Raw genomic sequence first — 23,598 nt, 5'->3', positions numbered from 1 at the left:
ACACAAAATGAATGCCGTCGCCACTCAATGTCTTTTTCACTCTCTCTCTTTCTCTCTCACTCTCTCTCTTTCTTTTTCACTTTCTCTGTTTCTTTCTTACTTCCTCTCTGAAACATTTAAAAACACAAAACAAATGCTGTCACCACTCACTGTCTCTTTCACCCTCTCCCTTTTCTCTCTCATTTCCTCTCTTCTTCTCTTACTTCCTCTCTGAAACATTTAAAAACAAAATGAACACCATCACCTCTCACTGTCTCTCACTCTCTCTTTCTCTCCAACTCTCTCTCTTTCTCTTTCACTCTCTCCTTTGAAATAAGTACATATAAAAAGAACAAGTTGGCATATTAATATTATTGATTATAATAAACCAAATGTTTGCGTTCTGAACACATCCAGAAATATCTTGCCTACAATGGTTTGGTTGGAGAAATGGGAAAAGATTTCATCATCATCATCATCGTTTAACGTCTGTTTTCCATGCCAGCATGGTTTGGACGGTTCGACTGGGGTCTGGGAAGCCAAGAGGCTGCACCAGGCCCCAATCTGATCTGGCAGTTTTCTACAGCTGGATGCCCTTCCTAATGCCAACCACTCCGAGAGTGTAGTGGGTGCTTTTTATGTGCCACCAACACAAGGACCAAAGGAGCTAAAATTGACCACGATTGGATGGTGAGACACCCTTAAAAGCCTCTTTCATGAACTTTGGCATTAACCAAGACTCAAAGAAGAGAGTTTCTGTTGAGAGATTTTTCACGAAAGACATCAAACCAAGAACAGACAGACTACAGGAGGGGAGAGGTTGTTAAAGCTCAGAAAATGAGCAATGGAATTCTGATCCCAATCTGACACCTAACAGGATATTTCAGGAACATATAGAAGTTGTCAGTGCTTCCAAACTCTGAATCATTGAATAAATTAATGATGTGACAGTCCTCTTTCATATACAGTGTGGATACCAGCTGTCTGCTTATTTGAGCCTCTTGCAACAAAGACAAATGGCAATAACAGTTTTGGAAATCTTTTTATTAAAAATTCAAACAATTATCACAGAAAAAGTACTCCATAAATATTGCATAAGATCAGTTTATATGATAATAATGATAATAATAATAATAATAATAATAATAATAATAATAATAATAATAATAATAATGATGATGATGATGATGATAGTGATTTCTTTTATTTTTTTAATAATCATTTCTTTTATTAAAGATTTCTTTTATAATAATAAAACTAACAACAATAATAATTGTTTCAAATTTTGGCACAAGGCCAGCAATTTTAGAGGAAAGAGGAAAGCCAATTACATTGACTGCAGTACTTTACTGGTATTTTAAAGATGAAGGGCTGAGTTGACCTCGGTGAGACCTGAATGCAGAACATAAAGAACTGCAAAAAAAGACGACACACATGCTGCTGATTCAGCCAGATCACGAGCTTAATAATAATATTAATTAGGATAATTTAATAATTTGTCTTTATTAACCAGACATTTTTTTATAAGAATCTTTTTTTGAAGTTGAATACTTTCTCAATCTATAAATGTTTTATATTTCTTTGAAATAATTTCAGAAGGACAGCCAAGTTGACAGCCATTCCTGAGATGATAAATATATGTCCCAAACAGATTGCCAGTTAGTATCAGTTGTTTGCTGAACTTGAGCATCTAGTCAGTGGTTTATTGTGTAAGTGGCCGAATATTCCACAGAGTGTTGCATCCTTAAAGTAATCTCAAAGCAGAATTGACATGATACAATGTGTGACAAGGTTTCCTATCCTCTGAATTACAGTTCACAGTAAAGTTTGGCCAACTTAACTCATAAATTTTGGGTAGATTCAAGGTTAGAATAAAGATTCGTACCCAATTGTAGAATCGAACCTGGAGCCTTGTTGTTGTGAAGCAAACTTCCCAATCAATTGGCTACATACGACTATACTCCTCTAACTCATGCTTGTATACAAATAATATTTGGTTCATAGAAGTGAAACATTTAAGTCAGACAAATGAGAAATATTTCAAAGAAACTTATAATATGTTCATCAAACATTGATATATTTTATCAATGGGTATTGATAAAATGTATTTATTAATCAAAAAGTGGTTTAAGTATGATTGATCATATTAAAAATAATTGCACAAACAAGAAAATTCATGAAACAAAATAAAATAAAATAAAATAAAATACAAATCTATAAATCAGACAAATTTATTTAGATATTTGTACAAAAAAACTACTACTTAATCAACAATACTAAAATATAAATAGTTTGTTATTGATAATTAACTCTCTGAAAATTAAGTCTCTGATAATTAACTTTCTGATAATCAATCGTTCATCTAACAAACACAAACTAGAATTCTTTACAATATTGTTGATTCTTTTGTCCATTTTATTTCAACTATTTTTTCTTTTATTCCAATTGTTCTCGGCATTCATCTCTGTTTATAGTTTAAGAAAAATTTTTTTTTACAATTTATGTATAATTTGAATATTTTAAATATTTTGCTTTTGGACAATCTTGAAGAAATGTTTTGGAGATTTCTCTCTTTATAACAGATTTTTTCCTTGCTTTTTTGAATGGATACTGTGCAGATTTAGAATCCTCACCATCTTTTTTGTTTTTGTTTTTATGAATGGAAAATCTTTCAAATTCTTTGGTACTTGGAGGAGTTTTATCAACTGATTTGTTCTTCCTCTTGATGGCTTTTCTAACTGGAAATAGAAGAATTACACAAATATCATTGAACAGCTTTTGAACAGGCATTCTGCTGTAAATAAGACAATGTTTGAGTTGTTGTTTTAGTTCTATGTTATCTCTGATCAAACTGATCTGCCATAAAAATCTTTCACCCAAACCAAACCAACATGGTCCAATTTGTCATTCTTGGCTTTTAATTTCTTCAACTATGTCTTCAACAACCTATTTCATAGTTGGATTCATTAAAACTAAATATTTCATTAGGTTATCATTGCAATTTCCAATAAACAGGGTTGCAAAGGTTTATAAAGTCATAACTGATGAGAAATCCTGTTATTTCACAGAAATCATTCAACTGTGAGCAGAAAAAGGTTGGTAATCATTCTCCTCATTTAACGACCATATTCCATGCTGGGTTGAATGACTTGCGAAGGATCTGATGAGTTGAAGAATAGCACCAAGCTCCAGTGTCTGCTGTGGCATGGTTTCTATAGCTTGAAGCCCTTCCTAATGCCCACCACTTTACAATTTGTGTGTGTGTGTGTGTGTTTAAATAGTGATTTATTTTACACACATACATACATGCATAAATATGCATGTATATATATATATATATATATATATATATATATATATATATATATATATATATGTATGTATGTATGTATTGATGTATACATCAGATAATAAGGATTATTACAAAGTAGCATGAGCATTACCTTTAATTCCTTATATATATATATCTACGGCCTCAAATAGACCTACAGATGATTGTTTCTGATGCATTGATTAGTAACTGTTGCAGTTGCAACTCTACTATAATACAGGGGCAGTTTCTTCAGGGTCTTCACTTTAATATCCTTTAACTGTTTAAAGTTTTATGTTGATTCTCTTTGATGTAAAACTGTACGTTAATTTAGATGCAGACTATCTTCAGTTCAAGTATCGATTGGATAATCACTTGTTTATTCCTTAGAGCAAGTTATTTCAAAACACTTTGTTTTTTAAATGTTTATCAATATTTTGCCATTTTTGTGGCTTATCAACAAGTATCTGTGTTCAGTTATATTTACACTGGCCCTGCTTCTAATTTATATTTGCTGTATTTGCTTCCAATTCGGTTCAGATATGTGATGTTATAAACACAGCATATTTGAATAGACATTTACAAATTTAGGGACTTGAATGTTTTATGTTATAAACTAAAATTAAAATCGTAATTATAAATCATATGCCTAAATATTAATTATAAATCTATTATAGAATTGAATTACAAATTTAGATTAATAATAAATTTATTATAAAGATTTATTTATAAATTTATAAACAATAATTATAGCTTAATTATCAGTTTATTAAAAATACTAATTGTACATTTACAAATAACGATTATACATTGTTATAATTAATAATAAATTTAATAAAAAATATTAATAATCTATTTTTGGTTAATTAAATTTGCTTAATCTAATGTGTACAATACCTGACCAGTCTTGGAATGTCTCTGAAATAAAATGTGGCACAATTTGCAGTTTTTACAGAAGGTGCAGACATAAGATGCAAGGTATTTGGGTGCAGGGCAAAAGAAATATGAAGGAAAGTGGTAAAAAAGCATGCAAATAATCATATGTAAATAATATGCAAATAATATGTAAACTGTGTAAAAACATGCAGAGGGAAAAATTAAATGTAGATATCAAAGAATATTCCCAAAACAATTTTCTGACCATATTCTTTATTAATAATAAATTAATTGAATGTTTTAATTAACTTTTAAAATAATCAATACTTTTGAAGGATTTTAGTAAAGTAAAAATAATTATATTTATTGGAATATTAACCGAAATAAGCATATCTTGAGCCATCTAGCAATATGCCATTTTTATATCATCATCATCATATATATCTATATCAATGTGACCGACCAGGCCATCAGATGTTGCTACATATCGCTAGTCACAATGCGCTTCGCATTGTTTTAACCTTCAAATGATGCCACCCCGCTGGCTAAGCTAGCAGGCCAACAGAAGAAAGAGTGAGAGAAAGTTGAGGTGAAAGAGTACAGCAGGGATCGCCACCATCCCCTACTGGAGCCTCATGGAGCTTTAGGTGTTTTCGCTCAATTAACACTCACAACGCCCGGTCTGGGAATCGAAACCGCGATCCTACAACCGCGAATCTGCTGCCCTAACCACTGGGCCATTGCGCCTCCACACACACACACACATATATATAGGCACAACATGGGTGTGCAATAAGAAGCTTGTTTCCCAACCACATGGTCCTACTGTGTGGCACCTTGGCAAGTGTCTTCTACTATAGCTTCAGCTTAACCAAAACCTTGTGAGTGGATTTGGTAGAAGGAAACTGAAAGAAGCTCATTGTATATATATATATATCTATATATCTATATCTATATATATATCTGTGTGTGTGTGTGTGTGTGAGTGTCTGTGTTTGTCCCCCACCATCACTTGACAGCCGATGCTGGTTTGTTTACATCCTTGTAACTTAGCAGTTCGCCAAGGAGTCTAATAGAATAAGTACTAGGATTACAAAGAAGCTTGCTTCCCAACCACATGGTTTCACATGGCACCTTGGGCAAGTCTCTTCTACTATTGCCTCGGGCCGACCAAAGCCTTGTGAGTGGATTTAGTAGATGGAAACTGAAAGAAACTTGTCGTATATATGTATATATTTGTGTGTGTATTCATCCCCCTACTCCGCTTGACAACTGATGTTGGTGTGTTTACATCTCTGTAACTTAGCAGTTCGGCAAAAAAAAACGATAGAATAAGTACTAGGCTTAGAAAAAGTAAGTTCTAGGGTCGATTTGTTCAACTAAAGTTGGTGCTACAGCATGGCCACAGTCAAATGATTGAAACAAGTAAAAGAATTAAAGAACAAAAGAATATATATATGTGTGAGCATGTCTATGTGTCTTATATTTGTCGGGGAGGTGTGTGTCATTGTGTGTGCATGCTTGTGTGTATGTGTGTATGTCTGTGTGTTTGTGAGTGTTTGTTGTGATTATTGGGATTGTATTGTGTGTCTATGTGTGTGTGTGTTTTCTTTTGAGCGTGTGTGTGTGACTTTTTACTGGAGAATGGGCGTATTGTGTTTGAGTGCATGTGTGTACATATGTGTGCATATATGTACACACACGCACACACACACACACACACACACAATACGCCCATTCTCCAGTAAAAAGTCACACACACACGCTCAAAAGAAAACACACACACACATAGACACACAATACAATCCCAATAATCACAACAAACACTCACAAACACACAGACATACACACATACACACAAGCATGCACACACAATGACACACACCTCCCCGACAAATATAAGACACATAGACACGCTCACACAAACACACACTGCACTAACAATACACACAAACACACACTGCACTAACAATACACACGTATACACACACACTGCACTAACAATACAAACAAAACAAATCACTCACAAATACAGCACACACACACACACGTAGACACACACACCCGGAAACTACATAAACCATACCCACATATATACACACACACACAAATGCATACTCAGTACCAACATGCACAGAACGTACACACACACACACATACACATCACCCAGATAAACCCAATACACACGGACACACACAGAAACCCTGATAAATACAACACATTCACATCCACATATACCCACACACACATACATATGCACCCTCACACACACATATGGTTGCTTACACACACTCACACACACATACACCAGGACAATTATAACAGCACAAACATACTCAGCCAGAGACACACACACTCACGTACACACACATAACATCCCCACCAACACAAACATACACACAGAAGCACACATACATACATGCATACAAACACATACACACACACAACACCCTGACAAATACTAATGACACACACGCAAACGTGCACACATATATACACACCATCCTACCAAATATAAAACACACACCACAATAAACTCTGGGACCAATCAAAATCGGCCCATACACAAACACAAGCACATGTATATACTCACATAGAGACGTACACAGAGACACACACACTCACACCATTCTCACCTCTAAGACCAGTCCCACAAACCACTGAACCATGACAGACTAGCCCAGAAACAAAAAATCCTTTTGATTCCACATTGCTCTTCCTTCCCCACCAACCAATCTCCCACACTGTCCCTTAAAATAACAAACATTCTTTAGCTACACATAAGATAGAAAATGTCAGAAAGACAGGTTAGTTATTCATCTCCAATTTTTTGTAAATTCTTAAATATATCTCTTTCTATGTATATATATGCTTCCAAACAAACATGATTTTTATTGAACTCAAAATACTTCTTGTAGTCCTGTTCTGAATACTCTCTTAAATACTTTCTTGTAAACTGTTTTTAACATTTTCTTATTATTATCAAAGACTGTATAACTGTATTTTATAACTTTTGTGACAACCAGTACTTAACACAACAAAGCTTATACAAAGCTTTACATTTTACTTTTGACAATCTTTTTCTAAAAAAGTGAAACCGGTCAAGTGAATAAACATCTTTAAAATTACATTTTCAAACCTTCTTTTATATATATATATATATATATATATATATATATATATATATATATATATATATATATATATATATATATATACATAAACATATATATATTTGAAAAAGGAAAAGAATTACTTTACTGGTAGTTCTAATCAATTTAATTTTCTAATAATATAATTTTACAGCTTGGTTTTTAGATTTCTCTCTCACACACATACACATTGATATTGATATATATATATATATATATATATATATAAATGTATTTAAGTATGGAAAATTCGTTTAACCGAAACCTGGGTAGCAAATTCACGTCAGAAACACGGTTGAAGCGACCTGTCAAGGGTAGAAACTCCAGGTTCATGTGCAGAAATTTGTGTGTTGTATATGAATAAATGAAAGAATGGAGTCGAACGAAGATGTTAACAAAATTCCTTTACTCTCGACATATGTTTCGAAGATAGCATGTTTTCATTCCAAAGGAATAAAGGGTGCATTATGCAATCTTCTCATCAGGAAAGAAAGGGAGCCTCTCTCGACAACAAGACAAACAAAAATTTCGATGATTGCCTACATGGTAAACAAAGCGTTAATGAGTGTTTTTTTTTAAAAACCGTTAGAAGAATTGACGTCAAAAATAGATAGACGCCTTCTTCCACAACAATGAGGACCTAAAACGGACCAGTAACGACGTCTCCCTTGAATATAAAAAACTATTTAAGTCGAGGGGAACTCCTCCACCTAATCCTAGATTGAAGAAATTCGAAGATGATCTTTGGGACATCGTAAAGAATATTAAATTTCATAAATCACCCGTCAGGAATAAGCACTTCAGATACCTCGATAACGTCTCTAGAGATATAAACAGCTTAGATTCTATCCTGGTCCAATCAGATAAAACCGGCAACATCTATAAGCTTACCAAGAGCCATTATTTGGAACTGCTCGAAAAGAAGATACATAAGAATTACAGGACCACCAGTAGGAATACTCTCAGGCAGGCCAACTTAGAAACTAAGCAGATTATGGAGACTTACGGATTACAGATGAAGACGGAACCATTGAACCCTAGGCAACCCAGATTCATCTTAAAGGACCACAAACAGAACTTTCATACTAACCCAGCATTGCGGCTCATATGCCCTTCCAGTTCAGACATCGGTACCCTTAGTAAATACATATTAGATAAGTATATCCCTATATTAATTAATAAATTAAAACTTCTGTTCAAGTCGTAGATTGGTTTACTTCTATTACTGATAAGGCCAACACTAAATTTATCCAATTCGATATATCTAGTTTCTATTCTTCAATCAACCCTATTATACTTAATAAAGCCCTATGGCATGCACACAATAAGGCAGGCCTCTCCAGGGAGGAAATTAGTGTGATATTGACTGCTAGGAAATCTTTCATCCAGTTCGATAGCAAGTTGTGGGTCTGTAGAGATACCCCTAATGCATTTGATGTACTAATGGGAAGTACAGACAGCGCCCAGATAGCCGATTTGGTCGGAATTTATATTCTTTATGAAATGGCCAACTAATTCCCGGACATCTGGGGAGGTCTTTATCGCGACGATTGTCTGCTTTACCTCCAAAACGTTTCGAACCAAAACATACCGAAGGTTAAGAACAGATTAGTTAGGTTTTTTTAGTAGAATGGGCTTGCGCATAGTTTTTGACGATGAATTAACTAAAGCCAACTTCTTAGACATTACCCTCAATTTGCAGAATAACTCATACTTCCCTTATCATAAACCTTCCACAAATCTTAAGTATATTAGCATTTTCAGTAATCATGCCAGGCGAATTACCGATAATTTAGTTAAAAACATATCTCTGAGACTGTCCAAATTATCTGCTAATGTCGACATATTTAACCAAAAGGCAGACTTCTATAATGCCGCCTTGTTAAGAGCCTGTTATAAGGAGAAAGTGTCATACATCGACCCAGCTCATTCTAAACCAACATCTGCTTCTCCAGATAATAAAGTTACTCGTAATAGGAATAATGATTTCAATTCTAATAGTGCCAGCAACCCTGTACATAAAATAAATTCTTTACGGACTAGGGGAGGTAAGCGCCATGCAACCCCAAATTTTCAACCCAGAAATTTTCCCCTTACTATCACAAATAACACTAAGAACAATTCAAAGGCCACAAAAAACTGTATCTGGTTCGTAATACCTTTCGGAAAACAAATTAAATCGAACCTTCCCTTACAGTTCCGTGAAGCCGTTGCTAGGAACTTTCCCAGAAATTCTAGATATCATTCTATAATCAATTCACATAAGGTCAGAATCGCTTTCTCTAACACTAGGAATCTTTCACAAATTATATCTTCCCACAATACCAAGCTGCTAAACAAAGATTCTTCACCCGGGAGTTCCAACACTAATCTTGCTAATTCCAACCCATCATACAATCATAATAATAGGAATAGTATTAATAGTAACAGCATTAGTAGCAGCGAAAGTGTTAACAATGATAATATTAATAATAGTATTAGTCGTGTTAATAACAATGATAGTGTTGATGGTAACAGCAATAACGGTATTATTGTCGGTGGTATTACTGGTTGTAGTACCATTAATAATACTACTAATAATAGAAATAGTGTAGTTGTTAGCGCTAATAATAATAGTAACAACAATCATAACAATAAAAACTTCGTTTCAATCTCGGAGGACAACCCCAACAGAACTAAATTTTTGTCTAGTAATTCTAAGATTAAGAATTCTATTTACCAGTGTAGAATTTCTTCCAGTAACGATGTCTTCTTCTATATAGGAGCGTCCACTTCCCAGTTATCCAAGAGAATTTCAAACCACTATTCAACATTCAGGGATAGTAAAAAACGACATAGTACAGGGCTAAGTAAATTAGTTTGGCGTCTTAAAGACAACAATATAATTTTCAAGTTAGATTGGTTCATACTGTCTGTATTCTTTCCTTTTGATAAGGGCAGGAGATTTTGTAACATTTGTAACTCTGAACTCTTCCATATTCTTTTCTCTAAGGTTCCCCTAGTAAACACACTCATAGAAAAATCATACAAATGGCAGAAACACACTTTCTACTCATATAAATGATAACGATAGTCACTGATTTGAACAATTAGCTTTACGTCCACCCCACTTCTATAGAGAAATTCCTTCCTAAGCCTTCGAACATTCTTTCAATCAACGTACCCTTCCCTCTCCACTTGTTCCCTACCTATTATTCCTTTATCCCTTCTCTTCCTACTATCTATTTTTGACGCCAATTCTTCTAACGGTTTTTTAAAAAAACACTCATTATCGCTTTGTTTACCATTTATATTAGCCACACCCACACATCGAAATTTTTGTTTGTCTTGTTGTCGAGAGAGGCTCCCTTTCTTTCCTGATGAGAAGATTGCATAATGCACCCTTTATTCTTTTGGAATGAAAACATGCTGTCTTCGAAATATATGTCGAGAGTAAAGGAATTTTGTTAACATCTTCGTTCGACTCCATTCTTTCATTTATTCATATATATAAATGTATGTATGTACATATTCATGACTTGAAATCCCAAAGTCTGATTCAGTTTCATTTTCTTTACATTTCTGTGGTTTACCTTCAACTATGTTACCCTCCCCTGATAAAGTTAGCTCTCCATTGTCTGTGCATCATCCATTCACATAACATGAAACCTTCTACTTCTAAATGTCTCACAACTTTATTTAACTCCTCCATAGATATATCACTCTTCATAGTTAAAGCATTCACGCCCAGTTTACATTCAAGACACTAGTTCTGTCACTGGTTCCATTCCAGGGTTAACACATTCAAATTAAATTACCATTCACAAAAGCGTTTGAATTAGAAAATATAATTTTTAAAAAAGCATAAAGTCAAACAATAATTGCAGTCACAAAATAATTACATTGCTGCTATTTCATGCATACTTTGCTGTCTGGAAAATACATCGTTAAATTGTTATCGGATAGGTCATATATTCTATAAACTCTAAATGAAGGTTCATGTATAATATCAAAATAAATTAGTAATTTTATATTTAACTGATCAAATTAAATTTTGTGATAGCAGGTTAGGATTTGAAGAACTTGCCAGTAATTTTGGTCATCCCAGTGACTGCATTGTCCTTCAAGGTCACTAAATTTATGATTTATATTTGACTGATTCAATGAAAACCTTGTGAACACTTTCCCTTTTTGATCTATCAATTAGAAACTGGAATTGTATTTATTAAGGAACGTGACTAAAGACCAATATTAAATATTTATTTTTTATGTAATAAAGCAAAATTGAAATTGTTAGGTAAATGAAGTAATTATTTCCAATAAATTATATTTAATAAAAAAAAAACCGCTTATGGTAAGGAATTATTGTGAGGTTTCTGTAAATTGAACTCGATAAATTTTAGAAACATTTTCAACTATTGAAGGTGTATGTGATTAACAGGACCACATGAGAAGAGAGTGGGTGTGGCTAACTCAAATATAGACACTATATGGGTGTATGTGAATTGCATGGGAAGTGTATGGGTGTGGCTAACATAAAACAGAACTGTTTGGGTGTGTCTAAACTACTTGGAAAGTGTGTGGGTGTGGCTAATATAAAATATAACCATTTAGATGTGTCTAAGTTTACTTGGGAAGAAAGTGAGTGCGATGGAGACTGTACGGGTGTGTCTAAATTGGGAAGTGTGTATGGGTTGTGGCTAGTGTGGGTTTGTTAAATTAATTATTCATACCTCCAGGTGAGTCCTTGCCAAAACAATATTTTGTCCTTTGCTTCTTGAAAGATTTCCATTTCTTTTGATGCAGTGATCTCATTTGTGAAGAGAAATGTTTGTTTTTGTATGTGTGTATGTATTTACTTGTGTGTGTGTGTGTGTGTGTGTGTGTGTACGTACATTTTGGGTCTTTAATGTTAGAGTGGTGAATCAAAAGTTCTGTAGAAAGAACTATTGTCTGAGGATGGAACTGAACTTATGGCTAATTCCTTGTTTGATTCGAATTTAAAGGCCAAAATCAAAAGAAGCATTTATAATAGATTCGGAAATATTAAATATAAGCTTAGAATATAGAAAAGAAATCATATTTTGAAATATGATATCTGTCTTGTCAATCAGTCATGTGCAATTAGTGAAGTGTTCACAATTTAATGAGAAGACGACCAATTAGCCTCCTGTCACTTCTGACCCTAATGATTAGAGGGGATGGGAGTGGAAGAGGATTTTTCTCCAAACATCCTATATGATGATGATGATAATGGTGATGATGATGGGAGGAGGCTGAGCAGGATGAAGAGGAGGAGGCTGTATACACCTCAAAATAATTAGGTGATAATGATGTAAGTGGTAACAATGATAATGATGATGATGATGATGATATTTGCTATGATGTCACTATTATGTACATAAACAATTCTGTATTTGAGAGAAGTCTTCTTAACAATAGCCCCAGGCATGTTGCAAAGCCAAGATTAAACAACAGAGAAGAGAAATTTAAAAGGTTGGGAATGTTTAGGATAGTTTAATGTTTTGAGTAGAAACTGGCGTTTATGTTGGTTTTGCACATGTTCTCTGTTCATCCTTCAAATACGAAAATATCTTCCTTGAAAATTCCATTTCAGCCTCAAGAAATCTGAATTCAAGGAAATCTTGAAGGTTTGAGAGAAGACTGCCCATTGGAATATTGTGAAAGAAGACTTAAGAAACGGCCAACATTCTGAATACAGATTGCTGAGACTGAGAACTGAAGTGGGTTTTAGGAAAGTTTTTGGTTGGAATGTATTCTTGCTTTTCTTAACAGAAAGCTGTTCCACCAACCAATAAATGGTCATCAAAGAAGCTACCATTTCTATGTTGGAGCCCATCTCAGCCTATTTGACCCACCATTTCAGTAGAAAAGGAGGGAAAGAAATGGAAATTTATGACTTTCATGAATTCTTTCAAAAGTATGTTTGGTGCAAAGGAAGACAGACATTTCAGTGAGCTGGAAATGGAAATGGTCAAAGCTCGCCATGATCACACCTACAACGTGTTGCTAGGCAACATAGACTGGATGGAATTAAGACAAGACGAGTTATCTTCTCTTATTATGAGAATTCTGATTGTGTTTCTCAACGAAAGGTTTTGTTCCATTCAGACAGGAAAACCAAAAGTAAACACTGAACAAGTTGCACAGCCTCACTGATAGCTAGACAAAACTTTAAACCTTACTATTTTTTTAAAAAATCATTTTAAAAATTATATTTAATTATCTTGTTTTATATGCTAATTAATAAAAGGAATGTTTTAAAGTGTTTCCAGGCAACCAAGTAACTATTCATCAATCAAGCCAGCTTCTTCCAAAAGCTGTTCGGGATTAGTATCAGTTGCCACTGAAAGGTTCTTCCACATTCGATCTTTCTTACTCGAGGTTTTCGCTTGATGTATTACAGGTGTTTCGAAACCATTACTATTTAACACTTGCATCAGCTCAAAACGGAATGTTGAAATATCTTGTTTAAGTTCATTAACATCATCTTGGGAGACTATTTCGTCTTTCTGTGGGCGTTGTTTGTTCATGATGTATCGACTAATAAGTTTACGGATAACCACCTGTGCAAGAAAAACATAACCAAAGCAGCTGTTAATTGGAAACTCAGATAAATCACAAAAATTCTTTGATTACAACCAAAATATCAAAGAGAAAACATAGAAAGCAAAATACAGATCGAAAAGATGGGAGGAAGGGGGTGTAGGTATTCTCTCTATTTCAAGAATGAAGAAAACTAGATGTGAACTTAACTGGGGAGGTAAGTCTTCTAGTTGAAGAGGGGAGGGGGAATGGTTGTTTATTATTTTCATATCATTATATACACAGTGTTATGTCGTCGGTGAGCTAAGTCTGTCTAGGTTAGTTATCATTCCATAAATCTGAGGTTGGAGCACTGTAGAATGAACAAGATGTTTTGTTACCTTACAGTGTTTAGTTCAAACTCTCCCAAATGGAAAATTGATTTTATTAATGTCTGTTTCAAAAAATAGAGCAGGAGTGTGGGGGAGTATATGGGAGGGGAATTCTTAAGGGAGTAGATGGCTGCTTCTAGAGTAGAACTCAACTTAACTAACATTTCTACCCACTGAATAAACTCCCTAGAATCTTGAAATAAAGGGCTATGTGTTACCTCAACAACCAATAACAAATTTATCAATTAATGTTTTTTAAAGGTCAATATAAAGCTTACAGTAATTTCTCTCAGAAATAATAAATATCAAACTTCACCTGGTAACGGATTTCTCTCTTGTTAATGTTGGAAACAGTAGACTGAAAAATAGACATGAGAGAAACAATATTGAAATAATAATGAAGAATATTAAAACAACAATGGAATCATAAAGAATTGAAAAAAATTAATGTAACAATAAAGAAAAAGTAATAAAAAATAGTAAAAAAGCAATTGTTAACAAGACACAAGTTGGAGGGGGTGGGACAAGGTAGGGGTGGAAGGGGCAGACAAATCCACCCCAGGAGCTGACTTGTACCTTATTTTAGTCTCCTCAGAGGGATGAAAGGTAAAGTTGACTCAAGCAAGATTTGAACTCTGAATTAAGGAACCATAATTTAATACCACAAGGCATTTTGTCAGATACTCTAATAACTTTCAAAGCAATAATAAAGAATTCAAGAAATAATAATAATAATTAAGGTGTGAAATATCCATACAGAAAAATGTGTTGGGTGTATTTAGACTTTTTATCCATTTCCTATGAATTGTTAGTTTGCTTGAATGAAGCTGACCAGGGACAACCAAAGGGACACAACAACAACATCAACAATATGAACCTTCCTAAATGTCTCTGGATTTATTCCAGGCAATGACTCGAGAGAATCAGTAGAGCAACAGACAAAATATTTGTGGTTTTTTGAGTTGTGTTATTTCAAGTTCTAAGTTCAAATCTTGTTGAGGTCATCTTTGCCTGTCATTGTTCCAGGCACAATATAAATGAAGAACCAAGTAAATATCGGATTATTTAATATTTTCTAGAAAACGTTCTGGACGGGAGCGGAATTATTGTTGAAGACTAATTTTAACATAGACATTGGAGGAGTTTTTTTATGTCATAAGTCGACTGAGCCAGAGTTAATCAAAACTGTCCAAGGCTGACCAGGGCTTGACCAAGAATGGCTAGAGATGACCAGGATTGACTAGGGCTGATCAGGGCTTGACCAAAATTGACTGGGTCTGCACTACAATAATGGATCTTCCTGAATGTTTGAATTAATGGACTCACCCGAACATTCTTCCATTTGGCTGTCTTCTGTTCTGCTGTGTGAGCCAAAAGCAAATTCTTGACGGATGCAACTGTATTCGTAAAAGACTTTGGACTTGGAAAAATGTTAAATGGTGGAGGAACTGTGGCTCCCTCTGCAAAGTAACTTATCCAGAGTCTGGAACGGGCAAATTTCCATTCTTCATCAGCTTGGCTCTGAATTTAAAAAACAAAAATATAAAGTTATAAAAATACATAAAGTTATATAAAAAATTAAACTTTTTGCCACATAAACATATAATAGTCATAAGACCATTATCCTTCTTTCTAACATCATTATCGTCATCTTTAACGCCATTATTGCTGCTCTAATTATTATTATTATTATTATTATTATTATTATTATTATTATTATTATTACCATTATTATTATTAGTGGTATTTTGCCCATTGCTACATTCTGTGTTCAAATTCCACCAAGGCCTACTTTGCCTTTCATCCTTTTGGGGTCGATAAATTAAGTACCAGTCAAGTACTAGGGGTCAATGTAATCAACTTACCCCCATCCCCACAAAATCCAGTAGAAAGGATCATTATTATTATTATTATTATTATTATTATTATTATTATTATTATTATTATTATTATTATTATTATTATTATTATCTATTTATTTATTTATATATTTATGCTTGGAAATGTTATAAAACTCTCCTCAAAGTTTTGGATTATTAACAACATTTATTGACTGAAAATGACTCCTTTTAACTAAACAGCAGACATTGGAATGTTGGTACATTTACTTTAACCCTGGAACTAAATAGAAAGTCTGTTTTAAACATTATTTCACCCTTTTCTTTAACTTTTGTTGCATTTCCAATATTTTACAAGATAACTTCCTCTACCAGACGAATAGTGAGAGGCCCTGACTAGAAAGGGACCAGCATTGCGGTCGTTTACCCCCCCCCCCCCTTTGAAAGAAAATGATCATTCAACCTTTGAAGATGTGTGAAAACGAATTTAAGGATAAATAGGGGAAAAGATAATAAAACAAACAAATAAAAGTAGAGATGGCCATGGTTCCAGATACAAAATGGAACTTTGCATAACATAAAACATGTAGTGATAACAGCAACCATAATATGCATGCACACACACACACACACACACACACACATGCATACACACAGAGTCATAACTGATTAATTTGTTAACAGAGTTTTGAGTTGAATTTCGGGTCATGTTAGTTGATTTACTCCTTAAAGTTGAGTTTGCCATTAGTGATATTTGATTCACTCATTAATTTATGCAGAAAAACTCCATGATATTATTTGAGCTACACTAGTTGAGCCAGTGTTATTAATTGAGCCTAATTCATTAGTTGAGCCAGTGTTATTAGTCATTGATATAAATTAATGACACAAAACATTTAACCAGACAAATGATTATTGTATACATTATTCTGTATCAACTCAATAATTCATATTTTGACCAATACAATATTCTATTGAACTATTGAGCATTAGTTGACTTCTGTTCCATGTAGCAGTCAGCAATCTTGTAATTGATTGATAATAATCAATTCTACACACTCCCACTCCTTCACATTCCAAACAGTTTATTTTGATCTGCAAGTGATAAACCAGATGAAAGTCTGCTAGATAACACGTGCCAAGAGATCAATATTTATTGTCATCCCTTACTTTCCAACAACATATTTGACATTTATCAAGTCATACACTATCTGATGAGCTGTTCTCAAATTAGATCTCTTTTATCAGTCTCATCCATTAATTCTTGTTTTATTAACAGTCTCAGAAGGTAAAATGACATCTCAGATTTCAAAAATATTTCGAGTTTCTTGCTTACTATTTATTATAGATATGGCAATTGGTGAACATCAGTGTCTTTACTGGTTATCGGTTTCCAACAAACCAATCACTGGTTCATTGCATTTTCATAGTGAGACTAACAAGGGAGTGTTTATTACTCAGTGCAGAATATGTATTACAAAGAACTTTGAGATGCAGAAATTTCTTGGATTGTTCACTGATGTTTATATTCGTTGTTTCATTGCTTTTGTGTGTGTTGGGCTTCCACACAGTTTCTATTGATCAAATTCTACCCATAAGGTCAATAGAAGATATTTTCCCAAGGCACCATACAGTGGGATCATATCTGCAACTCTGTGGTTACTTGCTGAACTTCCAAACCATACAGCTAACCCTGACCCCACTGACTTGCTTTTTCTAGTTTCTGTTTAACAAAATAATTAACAAAATGATTAACCCTTCGTCTAGCAGAATTAATTTCTATCTTTTACTATCAAATGGCTTTAAAATTTATGAATAACACCCTTTTACCTGGGGTAGAAGTTCAAATTAAGTTTTTTTGAGAAACAGCCATTTGCAATATTCACATGTATTCCAAAATGGCTACCTCAGGAGTGGCAGGAAGAGGTACTTCCTAACAGTGGTGGTAGCACTTAAGTAAACAAACATACTCTAAAATTATAAGTCAACATTTCAGAAAGAGCTTCAGACTTAAGTGTACAAGGCGAAACACTTAAAAAAAGAACAAAAAAAAGGGTGGGAAACAAAAGATAAACAAACAAAAGAAACAGGACAAAAAGCAAACACAATGTAATGAAAATATTCCATAATTTGCTAATATCATGGAATAAAACAAGAAGCCTAAGTTGATGCAACTCAAGGAAAAGATGGAATGGTCAATTACGTTACAAGGAACAGTACTCTTTCTTTGATGAATCCCAGAACAGAAAGAGGAAAGTAACATGCAACGTCTCTACAGAAGCGGTTCCATATATTCACAGAGGAAGTGTAAGAGGTTGCCCTGATTGATGCTTGATGGAAACCAGTGTGAGACTGGTTTTTAAGACTAAAGGTGAGGGGATGAGACAGTTCAACTTGGTGCAGCACACTTCTGATTTCATTGCTATTTCTTGTGTGTCATTGTTTACAGCTTTTGGAATTGCCAGGGCAGAGACAAGAAAAATCATCTTTTCTTAAGTGCCATCAGCATCAAGAACTAATGATGAATGTGAAGTGGAGAGGTCTCTCCACTTTAGCACAAGACCAGCCAGAAATTATGAGTAACAATACTTTGTGTGCTTTTGTGGAGTTAAAAAACAGGAAAGGATGGGGAGCAACTAACAAAAGAAATGATGAGAGAGGGAGAGCAACATAAACAAAGTGAGCCCAAACAAATGGCAAGAAAGTGACCAGAAGTCTTTCAAAGGGAGGGACTCACCCCCATAAGGATTGAGTACCTGAACTTAAATGTACTTCAAAAGAGGAATGCACAATTAACCTTAAAAGATGACAAAAGTAGATAATGCAATAAAAAAGAAAGGATTATCATTATTATTATTATTATTATTATTATTATTATTGTTAGCAGCAGCAGCGGTAGCGGTAGTAGTAGTAGTAGTAGTAGTAGTAGTAGTAGTAGTCGTAGTAGTAGTAGTAGTATTTTGATTCCTTAAAGTGAAAGACCTTTGATTAGTCTGCAGAAAGTCCTTGTTAAAAGGACTTAAAATATTTAAAATAAACAAAAGATGGTCAAAAGAAAGACTCTGTTTCACTAGTATCAGACACGGTACTAACTGGAATTGAGCATTATACTAATTGACCATTATACTAATTGACCATTATACTTTGCTTCTAAAGCAGTGTTATGTTGAAGCATAAAATATCTGGAGCTGGCAGTAAGAAAATAGCGCTGTGGCTTTAATGAACAACTTTGCTTCACAAGAGGTTTTAATTATCTCATAGCATGCATATTTTCATTTTAATCAATCTATGAAAAATTATCATATGCTAAAAATAATTTTATAAATTCATTCAGTTATGTCTTCTAATGAGGTAAAATATTTATTTCATTAAAGCATTAAGTCATGCAAAGATGACATGCAAAAGAGGAAAACACTCAGGATAAATAACATGAAAAAGGATACGAGATTGAAAAGGTGATGATTGAAAAGAAATTGAAAAGAGATTTTGGTGAAACATGAACAAGAATAATAAAGCCTTATAAAGTAATTCATTTTGAAATACTTACCAGAATGAACTTAGAGAAAAGACTTGGATTGTATGTCAAGAACATGTGTGTATATGAGTGTGTGTGTGTGTGTATGTACATACCACCATCATCATCATCATCATCATCATCATCATTTAACATATACATATATATATAAATTAGAGAAGAACCAACCTTTTATCAACTCAACAATGAAATAACAATGATATAATTAAATTATACCATATAGAAAAAAATTAGATATACAATAAAATCATATACCAAAAATTAAGTAATGTATAAAATAATAAATAATAAATATTATTATATACTTTTTATTTATTGTTTTATACTTTACTTAATTATTGGTATATGTTTTTATTGTATATCTAATTTTTTTCTATATGGTATAATTTAATTATATCATTGTTATTTCATTGTTGAATTGATAAAAGGTTGGTTCTTCTCTAATTTATATATATATATATATATATATATATATATATATATATATATATATATATATGTTATGTGCAACAGAAACAGTATTAGTTTAAAATAGTAATCTGTGTCTCATGCTTAATGCAGATCCATCATGAAAAGCCTGATTAACTGTTGTTTGTCCTGCAGTTGTATTGCTTATAGATTTCTCTGCTACTGATATATTTTTAAACCCCTGTATGTCTACAAGATATTCTGTCTCAGGACAAATACTGCCAGTTAATTAGACTTTCCATGTTTCTGCTTTAAGAATGATACACAGATTGATGTATATATATATGTGTGTGTGGTGTGTATACATACATACATACATACATACATACATACATGTAAACATACATACATATATATATATATATCTATATATATATATATGTGTGTGTGTGTGTGTGTATGTGTGTGTGTGTGTGTGTATGCATAAATGTATGTAATGTACATATGTGTATATGTAGACATGTAGAGTGAGACTAGTACAATTAGTACACGAGATCACAACATGTAGTGAGATGCTTTGTTGAAAAGCTGTTCAGTTCATGCAAGTATGGAAGAACAGAAGGAAAACGTTAATGATGATGATGATAATGTTGTATGGCATTTGAATAATAGTTAGTTTGTCCATTAAAGGCAACTGATGCTGCTACAATAAAGGAATTGACTGGAAGTTTGGTAAAGACACAGACTGATGTGTATTTAATAAAGAAGGAATCAACTAGAAGTTTGGTAAACATGCAAATTCTAAATAATAAACGAGGTTAGTAATGAAAGAATTTAAAGAAATATTTCAGTTACAAAATCAGGTTATAGTGAGGGGTGGGGCGGGGTGGTGGGAACATTTACTAAAATTAAATTTGAAAGGTTGTTAATATCTGTGGAAAAATAGTTTTCTTTATACACCAAATAATTCATTTAAATATTTCAATTCTGAGATTAAGAAAAACTAACATTAAGAATATTTTGATGAAAAACTTTTAACAAAGGAAATAGTTTTTTGATATTCATTCATTTCCAACTATTGAATTCCTGTTAAGATTTGTTAACAAACTCTAAAATAACATCAGGATTAATAGTTCCATCAAAGTTTCTAATGGTATTAATCAGATATATTCCATTATACTTCATAAATCAAGAATTACTTGACAAAATCTTTCGTTTTTACCTTTCAGATTTAACATTATTAGCTACCAACTTTCCTTTCAAAAATCTACACATTCTCCAAGAGAGATATAAATTACTTCATCTAACTTAATCCTTCTGGTACCAACTTGTCTAAGACCACCTCTACTTTCATACTATAAAACTCTTCATTTTAATGTGTCCACATTTAAATGAGAATCTTCCATCATCGTTTTGCATAAGATTCTTTTAGAGATGTATTCTAAACAGTAATTTGTTAAAGAGGAAAAGCCAACTTGTTCTGCAATATTCCACCAAATTCTTGATTATTTTCAAAATAAATTGAAACAACTGGTAAAAATATTTTTGTTAAAACGGTGACCACAAAATGGTTTCATTATTCCTTTACAAGTTTCTTCAAGTAGTGGAATATATTTTTGTTGTGATTGAAATTTCTTAATCTTGCATCATACCAAATTCTTCTATAAAATCTCAATATTTTGGGCTTAAACACTTTCTCTTGTAATTCTTAATCTTGTCTGAGATATTCCACTATTTCAGAGAATGTATGACATATTCTAGAAGGTAAAAATGTTCCATCAATATTCCTGGAGATAAATAACTTGATACTGATTAGTTTGGTTGAGTGTATGAAGATCCAGCTGAGCTAGACAGGGGGCTGAGTATAAAAGCAATAAATGTTATCTTTAATAAACAAGTTTCAAATCACATTCATACAATTGGTACATTCTCCTCATGCTGCTGAGAAACCAGAGCAGCATATCAATGCTCCTTGTTTGTCATCTTTATATTTCCATTATAATTCTCCAGACTATTTAACTCCATTTTTAGAAATGAAAAATATTTTCATATTTACATTGACACAATGGTTCAACTGGTCTGATTGACTGATCATTGCTTTTGCCATAATGTGGACAGGGTATCCAATTGGATTCCCTCTTGGAACTATTATTTTCAAAGTAATGAATCATTGGCAGGAATTCTAACCACAGCTATCAGGTGTTCTAATTGCAGTAGTTATTCCTGGATATGAATTATTTTTATATATCTAGGATGATGATGATGATGACGATGACAACGACAGATGAAATGAATTGAAACATTGTGTTGATGTAAATATCACAAAAATATTTAAAAATAAGGTTAATTAGTCCACAAAATCAGCCTAATTAGCAACAATTGATCAACTGATCCCACTACAAGAATTATTTACTAAATCAGCTGATAACAATTCTTTACCTATGAACCATTAACAAAATAAAAAACTGAAAATAATTGTGTTATTTCTTTGTAAGAGTAGTAAATTATTCTTCAATAAATAATTATAATAATTAATAATGAATGAAGGGAAACACTGAAAACTGATGAAAAATTGGAATTAAAAAAAAGGAAGGAAACAGAAACGATTAATCTGGGACTGTTTATGAAAGGGATTGTTTAATATAGACACTGCTTCCTAAAGGGAATATTTCCAAAAGGAAGTAATTTGCAGCTAAATAAAAGAACCTACAAACGACAAAGCTGAAATACTCTAATAACCCTTGAGTGAGGGTTGGGTATTTAAAAAATTGTTTTGAAGGAGGGGGTTTACATAATAGAAGCATTCTAAGGTGTTGTTGTTGGTAACAAGTGTTGGCAACAAGTGTAGGGTACTGTTAGTGGCAGGGGTGTAAAAAACGGTGAATTTTTTAGCATCTATTTATACTGATTATAAAATTAAAGGTGATGTTGATAGTGTTAAAGATATTCAAATAAAATATGCTAATTACATATTAATGACATAATTTCAGATATAATTATTGTACTTTTTGTTTAATCTATGAAATAAATATGCGACAAATTATGGAAGATTAGGAAGGTTAGCTGAGGTAGGGTGGAATGGAAAGTCAATAAACAAAGGAAAATAAATGCAAATAACATGGACACAGTTAACCAAGTGGATATCTTATAAATGGTGGGATTATAATTATAATGTTGGTGAGAGATTTTGAACTAGAAATTGGTAAGAGGTTTTAAAGTTGTAAGTAAATTGGTTAATTTAGTAATATTTAGATAATCCAAAGGTAAACACAGTGTGTAATTAACTAGTGTCAAAAGTATTCAGTATAACTAATTAATTAGAGTTAATTAGATGAAATCATTTCATTGATTTCTTATTTAATTACAGATCCACCCTCATTTATGAGGACGGTTGTATCTTCCCCCTACACATTACTGGTACTTGATTTTTATCAATCTTAGAAAGCTGGACAACAAAACTGACCTTGGCCTGATTTGAATTTAGAAGGTAAGGTCCTGTAGCTGAATTCTAACAAAGAATTTTGTCCATGTCTTTAATGATTCTGTCAACTGACCATAATTGTCATCAGAATGGTAAATTGT

At 33.0% G+C, this 23,598-nt stretch overlaps 1 protein-coding gene across 4 annotated transcripts in view; it reads right to left on the bottom strand.

Annotated features, from left to right (window-relative positions):
* Positions 1-2,388: 2,388 nt before the first annotated feature.
* LOC115218635 (transient receptor potential-gamma protein-like) overlaps positions 2,389-23,598 on the bottom strand; it is a 55,274-nt gene continuing 34,064 nt past the window's right edge. For all 4 annotated transcript variants that reach the window (XM_036508198.1, XM_036508197.1, XM_036508195.1 and 1 more), the window contains exons 9-12: positions 15,562-15,756; positions 14,552-14,593; positions 12,031-13,884; positions 2,389-2,717 (exon numbers count right to left, since the gene is read on the bottom strand). In XM_036508198.1, the coding sequence (XP_036364091.1) occupies positions 13,606-13,884; positions 14,552-14,593; positions 15,562-15,756 (516 nt within the window). In that variant the 3' untranslated portion in view covers positions 2,389-2,717; positions 12,031-13,605. The remainder of the gene's footprint in view (positions 2,718-12,030; positions 13,885-14,551; positions 14,594-15,561; positions 15,757-23,598) is intronic.

The sequence above is a fragment of the Octopus sinensis genome, linkage group LG13 (assembly GCF_006345805.1).
Source record: "Octopus sinensis linkage group LG13, ASM634580v1, whole genome shotgun sequence".
NCBI lineage: Eukaryota > Metazoa > Mollusca > Cephalopoda > Octopoda > Octopodidae > Octopus > Octopus sinensis.
The sequence above is the reverse complement of the archived record's forward strand: the minus strand, read 5'-3'. Positions and strand labels throughout refer to the sequence as shown.